This window comes from Lemur catta, chromosome 19 (assembly GCF_020740605.2).
Source record: "Lemur catta isolate mLemCat1 chromosome 19, mLemCat1.pri, whole genome shotgun sequence".
In the NCBI taxonomy this organism is placed as follows: Eukaryota; Metazoa; Chordata; class Mammalia; order Primates; family Lemuridae; genus Lemur; species Lemur catta.
In genome coordinates this window covers 5,336,751-5,346,989 of record NC_059146.1, presented here as the reverse complement: position 1 = coordinate 5,346,989, position 10,239 = coordinate 5,336,751, and the positions used below count along the sequence as shown (strand labels likewise).

The window sequence follows — 10,239 nt, the reverse complement described above, 5'->3', positions numbered from 1 at the left end:
AAACTGGCAATCACACGCACGAACAATTTTCTATTCCAACCACGGTTTTTCTTTTCGGTTGTTTGTTTTGGTCAGAGACGACTTTGGGGAACTGTGTGTCCCACTGGACGCTCCGAGCCCTGCTCTCCGGGTCGGGGTCACGACCTCCAGTCCGCCGAGCCGCCGCCTTCGCGGTCCAGACCCGGGAGCAGGAGGGCGGGGCCGCGCCGGCGGGAGCGCGCGCCCAGGCGCCGTGGCGTGTGGAAGCGGAGGCGGGACCGCCGCCCGGGAGCGCGCGAGGCCGCACGTGCGCGCGCCCGCTCGTTCGCTCTCCCAGCCCGCGCGCCCACGCGCCCACGCTCGCGCCCGCCCGCACTCCTGGGAAGTCTCGCGATGCCGTAGCCGGCTGCTCCCGCTGCGGGTGGCTCCGGCTGTTGCTGTGGTTGCCTGAGTTGCTGCGGCGGCGGCGGGGCCGGTGGAGGTGTCGGCCCCCGGGCGGATGTTGACATTGTGTTGTTGTTGCTGATGGTAATGGCGGCGGCGGCGGCGGCCCGGACCCCATCTCCTCTGTAGCCGGAGCGGAGACAGCCAGGAGCGAACTCCGCGGCCTCCGAGCCGGCAGCGCCGCGACTCCCCTCGGCCGCCGCCGCCTCGCCAGCCCGGCCCCCGGCGCCGGCCCCGGAGTCAGGCCCCTCGGGCGGGGGAGTCGGAGGCTCAGGATGGCGGATTTCGACGAGATCTATGAGGAGGAGGAGGACGAGGAGCGGGCCCTGGAGGAGCAGCTGCTCAAGTACTCGCCGGACCCGGTGGTGGTCCGCGGCTCCGGGCACGTCACCGTGTAAGGCCCGGAGGAGGGCGAGGGCGAGGACGGGCGGCGCAGGGCTGGGAGGGCCCCACTCCCCGGGAGCCCCCTCCCCGGTGGCCGTCCGGTGTCGGGGGCCTTGGGGAAGAGTAGGCGGCCAGGAAGTGCGAACTTGCTGTATGTTCATTTGTTTAGGGCTCCGGAGTGGGGACAGACACTGCCCTTCCTCCTCCACACGCCCCTTCTGGCAGGCCCTGCAGGCCCGGGCGCTGTGACGGAGCCGGCGGAGGGTTTGCCTTCAGGGTCTGCTCTTTGGGCCACCCCTTCAGCCTCGGGCTGGAAGTGCCTGTACTTGTGAGGAGCCTCCCTCTTGTTTTCTCGCCCGGTTAGCCCCTGGTTCTCTGTGCTTCGGAGCCTAGTGACATACGGCTCAGAGGCCAATCCGGGCCGGGTGAGACCCCAGTGACAGTCGATACTAAGGTTCACTGTCGTGGGTGTGCTTCACACAGACCCACAGGTCTTCTCACTTTCCAGCAGTTAATTTCTGTGGGACTAATGCAAGTTCCTGTAATTGTATCTGATAAAAACGTACAGATGAACATTGATTGGAGATATGCAGAAAAATAGGCTTATAACTTTTTTTTTAAAAAAATCAACATGAGGGACACACACTCTGCCCAGATTACTGAGGGCTCCCTGTGGACTAAGTCCTTCCTTGGGGCGTGAACTCCAGGATGGCCTCTTGATTTGGTAAGGGTTCCTGTAAGTCCGAGTAGCAACATTAAAAGTCCAATATTATTCAAACAATAAGCAATGAGAGCTTTCCGAAAGGTCATGACTAATAAAGGAATGTGAAGACTTGAACCAAATTATGAGCTGTCCGGAAGCAGGAAGTTTTGTAATGTTTCTCTGAGAAGTCCAGAGTTTTGTACAACTTGAAGTATTGATACTCTTTCATTTTAGATCTGTTGTTCAAATCACAGATTAAACTTCCATGCTCGTCAGATATCTCTGGACTTTTCAGTAAAATAAAAGGGCTAGCAAATCCGAGTGTCTGGAACAATTTTCATTATATTTTGGTATAGGGTGAGTGGGCTGTGCTGTGAATAACTTAGTGAAACAGTAAGACTTCTCATATAAGATTGTCAGCAGAATCCTTGCATTTTTCAATACATAACATGACCAGACATATTGTTGTTTGGATATGCTTATGTAGTGCTTTGATTTCTTTAGCACCTGTTAGTTTATATTCAGGTGACTTAACAGGGTAAAAGCACTGTATCATTGCTATCACAGCACCATGACAAGACAATGGAATTTATCACCACAGTAACAGTTTCTCAGTGTTTTGTCATCATTAGCTTAATGAAGAAATATAGCCGAATATCAGATATTAAATTTTTCACACATATCACAGAACTTTTTTAGTCTCGTAACCCACCATTTAATTTTTAGTTTGACTTTCTGTTGTTGTAAGCCTAAGGAGTATGTGAGTGCTTAAAGGAGGGATTTCCAAACTTTTTCAATGCTATCTACCTTTCCCGCTACTTCCCTCATGTCAAAGAAAAGCTGGCAAAATTTTGTGATTTAAAAGGGTGCAGCTATAGTTGTAATGTTTACTCAGTTTAAAGAGAAGAAAAGCTAAGCACTTTGTTGGGTAAACAGAAAATATAGTAGTCAAAGTGCTCAGAACCAAATAGGTGATCAGTGAATTTGATTGTAGTTGGCTAATTAGACTGGGAAAGAATTACTAGTGTTTTTCAATCATAGGTGCCCATTAGAATCACCTGGGGAGCTTTAAAAAAAAAAAAAGCCCTGCCCACTCCAGGCTAATTGAAGGCCAACTACTGAGTGATAGCCAAGGCCAAGTATCCAGGCATCGATAAATTTAAAAAAAACAACAAAACAAAACCTACAGGTGATTCTAATGTATATCGAGGATTGAAAACCACTCTATTCCAGGAGATAAAGGGACTATCTGCCACTGATAAACAGTATTCCTGTCTGCGCTGGGAGTTAACATTTCTATGATCTTCCTCCATAACTTCTCTTTCCTTCCAGGAGAGATTATAGCCTCTAGGTTCAAATCTGTCTCAGCCACTTCTTGGATAAATTATTTATCTATGCCCCTTCAGTTCAGATGGAGGTAGTTATAGTCCCTACCTTTTAAGATTATTAAGGATTAAATGAGATAATAAATACAAAGAATTCATCATACTGTGTGGTAATGTGGTTAATAAATATTAGGCTTTATTAATTATTCTCCTCAGATACAGTTTTCCACTTTGAGAAACACAGGTGTAAAATACAGTACTATGAAATCAGAACTGCCATTTTCAAACCTAACAGTGATGCACTTCAGTCTTATTTTCCCATTTCTAGACAACTTGTATGTGCTTAAATTACTGTATGAGGTATTTTGATGAGAATAAGGATCTTTCAGTATTAGACACTTAAGCCTGTTTTATGGTGCCATAGATAGAGTAATACAAAACTTTCTTTTACATGACTCTGGGCATACTCTGCCCATGGGTAGCCCAGTTAACACTGGTAAAAGTTTTTGGAATTGGTGCTTATGTGTTACTATAACTGTTCAGTTTTTCCTGCTTTCAAATATAAATGGGAAGAGCTATTAGAACAGTTGTAGTAAGACTGGTTAAACTTACCACTTCCCCCTTCCTTTTTTTTTTTTTTTTTTTGACTAAGGAACTGATCAAAGTAGTCTTCCCTTACCAATTTGCTAGTAAATGATAGTGTAAACGGAATCATTTGTAATCCAGATCAGCCTGGAAGGATATATAGATCTATCCATAGGTTTTTCACAGATTTAACTTTTGAGTAGGCCTTTTCAGTTGAATATTTCTGCTCTTTTTTTTCTACCTTAATATATTACAGTATTACTCTTACTGTATTTGAGAAATCATTCTCATGTGACATGATTGGCATATCCTTGTGATGTGAGAAAGTAAGTTACCTTATATTTTCTAGGTTAGTTTTGTGGCATAGTCAGATTTTGGTGACATAGCTTGCAAAATGTTTAATTTCCCTAAGTAAGTCTGCTTTACGGTGGTCTTTAATACAAATATTTTTATATTAACCCCAAATCAGACTCACACTTTGTACTTCTCCCATGATCAGTATTCTTTCTTGACATTCTTCTGGCTAAGTATTAATATTTTCTTTCATTGTTAGATTTGCATGTAGCAATATGGAGAAATCTTGTACAGAAGCATATTTTGAGGAATGTGGTATTGGAAGGAAGGGAGGGAAATGATAAATTCATATTATTGCGTAATATTTATATACATGTAACTTAAAAGTCTCAAACTTACAATTCAGTTAAAAGTGGATTTCCTTTTTTTGTTTTTGGCGGTGACTTCTCATATAATGAAGATGAGGGAAAAAGTGACTAATTAGGTAGTGTCAGCCAGATTCTTTAATATTTTAAAATTATGGCATTCTTTATCCCTTAGAATAAATTTGTACAAGTTGGTTTAGGCCAATATTTCCTGCCTGATCTATCATTATAACTGACATTATTTGTTCTCATCTTACTTCTTACCCCTCCTATATCAGAATCAAACTTGGACCTTTGCTATAGTATGTGTAATCTTGACTTCTGTCATAGAGCCAAGTTATTTTGCTGAGGTTTGTTTCTAATGTTATTCTTTTCTAATTTCACTAAATTACTGTCTCTTCATGTACTCTGTCCTGAGGTGTAATCTTTTTATCCACAAATAATTCCTCATCCTTCAACACAAGTTTTTATCAATGGCTGTGGGACGCCAATCTTTGCTTGTTTTTATCTCAGATATGCCTAGGAAAATTGAAGATTTAGAAATGTGAAACTTGAAAAAGCTTGGAAACTACTTTGGGGTAAAATATAATTTTTGTCTAGGGGACATCACAAGAACACCTTAGTGTTTATTGGCTTTTCAAATGGTAGAGTTAATAAAAATTTGTCTGTCTTGAAATGTGTATCTCGAGACTGCTACTAGATTCTGTGGTTAGTACTAAGACCTGAACTTGATTTATCCAAGTTACAGAATCCCTTCAATTAAGCAAGTTTTTTAAACTTTGTAATTCCTACCTTTTTCCTCCACCCAGCATAATATATAAGAAATATTCCATTTATAGAGATTTAACTTTTTTTTGAGATTTGTTTTTGGGATTATTGATATTTCGTCACAGTTGTACAGTTCGTGAGGGCAGGGATTTGTGTTTATTGGTCTTTATTTCTCTACTATTTAATATGGTGTCTGGAATATTATAGGTCCTGAAATATTCTCTGAATAAATGAGTTAATTGCATACATCTTTAGATCTTGTCAGAATTGTAAAAGGAACCAGTGTTCTTCCCTTTCTGTGCCTCCTAATGAAGGCAAACAATATTTTATAATAGAACACTTACCACATTGAAAAGACAAATGGCACCTCTTTTTTTTTTAAATGAAATTTGGTAATTGTGAGGAAATCGTCAAATTAAGGTATACTTCCCCCCCGCCCCCGCCAGAGGTTTTTCTTATTCCTTATAATTTGAGAAGAAATTAATTTGATTATAGCTTTGACATGTCTTTGGTAATATGAAGGATTACCAACTTCTAAAGCTTCTTAATGGATAGCTTTCCTTGAAGCAGTGAGAAATATGATAATGAACTGAGGTTTCAAAGTTTTACTATATTTGAATTTGAAAATTTACATGATGTTTCAGTCCAAAGAGTTCAATGTTGAATTTTTGCTTACCAAGAGAGATGAAATTGACTAGTACTTAAAATTTTATGTGATTAGCTAAGTGGAATACAGGGACTAAATGGTGAAAAGTAAATTGTATGTAATTATTTATGATGGTAAATAACTAATCAAATACTATTATTCTAAATAATAACATAACTTTAAATAATACTACTCTAAAGAGTAATTAATTGAAGAGATACTCTTGAATTCCAACTTGAGTTTATACTGTTAACAGTTAAAGGCCCAAGGACTACAACTATATACTCAAAAAGGAATCTTTTAAATCTCTTTCATAGCTGTGTCTGACTACTATAAAGTTATTAAGATTTCATTCTCAATAACATTAAGTTTTAAATATAATATGTAGTAACAAATGCTCTTAAGTATCCTTACTCTAGTATCTTTTGTGTAAGATTTTTTGGTGATTTTTGACCCCACCAGAATCCTTAGGAGAAGAGTCTAGGAATTTTCAGTTTTAACAAGAGCTTAGGTGATTCTCATATCAGATATATTTGCAAAGTAATGGATGATAAACGTGGGAAAGGTGTGGTCTTGATGTTAAACAGATTGGTTTCAATTCTCAGATACTTCCTGATTGTAACCATTAACAGATTAACCTTTCTTGACTTCAGTTTTCTCATCTGCAAATGTGAAAATATCTACCATAGAGGTTAGATGTGAAAGTCAGAAATAATTTAATGACCTGGACCCATCATAGGCATTCAACAAATTATTATTTATCTCATATTTTAATGTTTATCCCTGTATGCACATTATTTGGTTAATCTTTAGAAATGAATCTAAAATGTGATATACACCTTTTAGCTTTAAGACAAGATCCTGAGCATGAGTCAGAATTATCTTACTGACTAGATGAATCATTTAATCAAAAGCAGATATTACCAGGTTGGTACATAGTGATGCCTTAGAGGCCTTAGGTATGTTGGGGTTTGAGAACCTTCTCTAAAATGTACTTCTTTTGGGGCTGTTTCTTTCTGTTTACCTTTTTCTCTCATTGTAGTTGATCAGCTATACTTGGAAATGAAACAACCAACCTTATTAGAACTATGTATAAAGTAAAGGAAGTTCATTCTGTGTTGAATAGAGATGCTTGAATTTTAGTACTTGGGTCTTATGATATTTTTGTTTGCTTAGCATACTTTTTGCTTAATCTTTGACTATCAGCTGTCTTATTGAGGTTTACTGATAAGTAAATTAACAAGTATTTATTAAATGCTCATTTTATACCAGGTATTATGCAAGTCTCTGGGTGTAGAGTTGTGAATGAAACACACATAGTTCTTGCCTTTGTAGAGTTTACAACTAATAGACAAATTATATCTGAGAAAATTTTGGCAAAGGAGACTGATAGGGTGCTGTGATTAAAAATAATGTGATTAGGAATAACCTCTCTGAGGAAGGTAATATTTACGAAGGATGAAGAGCCCTGTGAAGAGCACCCCAGATCTGGAGACTAGCAGACTCTTGCCAAGATTTGGCCTGCCTGAGGAACTGAAAGGATGCTTCTGTATCATGGCTAGGATGTAGTGAATAAAGGGGATAGTGCCTTGAAATGAGGTTGGAGGGCTCAGTAGGGGCCAGAAAGGATTGTAAAGGGATTAGGATGAAATTGAGGGAGGTGATCAAAGCAGTCTAGGTAAGACCTGATAGTGGCCTGAGGCAGGGTGTTGGTCTTTAGATAAAAGAGTTATTACAGTCTGGTTATAAACCATCAAATTTCACAACTTTTCCTATGAGGTATGGAACAACATAGCAATGGCCATTTTTGCTATCTGGTTTCCCAGTTGTTGTGTTTGTATGGTTTTTTGTTTTGGCTTTGTGGAGGGTGAGGTCAAATAACTGTGATTGCCCTTCCTGTTGACTAGGGACCATCTTGATGACATACCTGCACTTTCTGTTGTGCTGTTAGAGGGCAGCTAGTTTGCCAAGACAGCAACATGTGCCAGAAGTGGAGAGGCGCCTTTTAAAACAAGATCATAGATTTTGAAGTGAGGACCCTCAGAAAGTGATACCCTGTAGCTACAATATATGTGGTGTTTGACAACCCTCCTTAGATGGTTCATTAGATTTGAGGAAAATCTAATGTGCTTTTATTGTACTTTTTATATCTTACATTGAGGGCCAAAATGTTCTCACAAGGTCCCTGAAATATAAGTTTTTTTTCTTAAGCTTTTTTTCTGTTCTGCCATCTAGTAAATGAAGTTTACTTTTGGTAGAGTTGGTTGGACTTTGGGATAACCTAGCTTTGTTTTTTTTGGTTGATAACAAGTGAATATACTATATATACATATATATCAGAGCTTCGTGCAAGAGCTCCTTGTTTTATTCTCTTTGATCTTACATTGCAGTTACAATGGAATCCTTGGTTAGTTCAGTAGAGGAGTTCCTATGTACGCAGCCTTCTGTCTCTGCCTTTTCTAAACCATTAAATTATACATGTTACTTCAAATTGATATTTGTTGGTAGTCTATATTATAAACCAATTCAACCATATATTTTTCTTAAATGAACAATATTTAGCATTGTTGTTTTGCTCACAAGCTTTATATAAATGTGAAGAATATTCTGTTAATAAAATATGAATAAATTAGATATATACAAATCATTTTTCTCCTTAGGCTGGTACAGATAATTTAAAGTAGTTGAGTTAGATCAGTTGAATCCCTGTACCATTAGAAGTTAATACAGCTAGGCGCAGTGGCGTGTACCTATAGTCCCAGCTACTTGGGAGGCTGAGGTGGCAGGATCGCTTGGAGCCCAGGAGTTTGAGGCTGCCGTGCGTTATGACCTTGCCACCTGCAGTCCAGCCCAGGTGACAGAGTGAGACCCTATCTCTAAAAAATAAAAATAAATAAATAAATTTTAGTTACTACCATGAATTTTAGTAAGTATACATTTATGTAACTTTCACTGTTTAATAACATGTAATTGTTAATAATTAAAAATTGGTAAAATGCTAATGCTAGACTATTATAAGACTGTGTATAGGGATGAGGTTTATGATAGAGTGCATTTTATACACAATTTAAACAATTAAGTCTTTGATTTCACTAGTTTCATGAATGAGATTATACTTTCACAGAGCTAGATGAACTCAAACATTGTTCAAAATTTGGTCACAGAGTTAAAATTTTTAGACTTAATTCTGAGACTTGTATATATGTCTCCAGCTCCAGGGGTTCTGTATCTTCTGGGCAAATGGAGTACACTTTGAGTTCTATCCCTTCCTCTTTGAGCTACATTGACATTCAGACATTTATTGAGGCAACCAGATAAACTTAAAGCATGATTTATATATATATAAAATCTGTTAATTTCTTCCATAATTATGACTTCATCTCCAAAAATAGCTACAGATCTGATTCCATTGAGCTCAGAGTTCAGCATTAGGAAATAAGTACTGTCTTCATTTGCCATCTGCATAATCCATGTGTTCAGTGTGCGTCTGAAATTTCTAGTTTATATGTTCATGGGTCTTGTCATTATCTATAGGGAAATAAAAGTTTCTGAATCTGTAGATTTACACAGGTTGAGTATCTCAGAATCCAAAATATCCAAAACTGAATTCATAATCTTCTTCTCAAATCAGTGTCAGCTGCAGCCTTCCTGTTCTCAGTTGATGGCAGATCCAGCACCCTAATTGTTTAGAGCAAAAATTTTTGGTGCATCCTTGATTTCCCTCTTTCTCTTTGACTGCATCCATTCTGTCAAGAAATCCATTGGCTCTAACTTTGAAATCTGACCACTTTTTGCCACCTCCACTACTGGTGTGAATTGCCAGTCTTCCTTCTGCATTACACTTGATACTATTCTTCTCTGTTTCCACCTTTGGCTTTCCCCCTTGACAGTCTCTTGGTACATCTGCCATAATGATCCTTTTAAAACGTAAATCAGATCGTGTCTGTTTTCTGTATCAAGCTTCCCAAAGGCTCCCCATCTTCTTCAGCATCCTTTTAATGGCCTGGAAGACCCTCCCTGATCAGGCCCATTGATTGTTACTTGTCTGATGATCTCATAGTTTCTGCTTACTATTGGCTTCACCTTATTCTTGACTTCCAATTATTTATGGTTTCACTATATCTAGGCTTCACTTTAAGCCCTTTCTCTGTCTTTCAGCTCTTATTCATATTACCAACTAGTGTCTTATATTCAAATACCTCAAGAGAGATCTGATTGAGTTAGTTAATGTTGTCTAAGTTGCACAGGACTATTGGGCTCTGCTATCCCATATGCTGTTAGCCAGCCCAGGGATTAGCTGTTCTTAAAACAGATGTCTGTTTGTGGTCTAATTAGCCAGGGTGTAGGGAGCTCCTCGTTAGGGATTCAGAGTAACAGGCTACTCTCTCTAGTATACATGGTTTTGAGCTGTGTCATATCTTTTCATTAATTGAATATAAGATATTTCTATTTTAAAACTTTCACTGCTAAAAATAGCACTGCTACTCAGAAGTTATGAAAGTAAACATTGAACAAATATTTTTGGCTAAGGGTAAAACAAGTTGAAATAGCCAGATTTTTGCAGTTCTGTATTTATAAGGCAATATTCACCCTGAGTTCAAAACATATCTTAATTCAAAATGACAGCACAATAGTGAATTCTAAGAGATGTTAATATGGGGAGATACAAGGAACATAGAAGAGTTAGAAACTGAAGTAAAAAGGACCTGGGGTTATATGATCTTGAGCCATGGAAAAGATTGAAAT

The 10,239-nt window shown here is 39.1% G+C and overlaps 1 protein-coding gene across 3 annotated transcripts in view; it reads left to right on the top strand.

Annotated features, from left to right (window-relative positions):
• The first annotated feature begins 340 nt into the window (after positions 1 to 340).
• The window catches only part of CHIC2 (cysteine rich hydrophobic domain 2), a 33,131-nt gene continuing 23,232 nt past the window's right edge, over positions 341 to 10,239 (top strand). For all 3 annotated transcript variants that reach the window (XM_045533039.1, XM_045533038.1, XM_045533040.1), the window contains exon 1: positions 341 to 817. In XM_045533039.1, the coding sequence (XP_045388995.1) occupies positions 699 to 817 (119 nt within the window). In that variant the 5' untranslated portion in view covers positions 341 to 698. The remainder of the gene's footprint in view (positions 818 to 10,239) is intronic.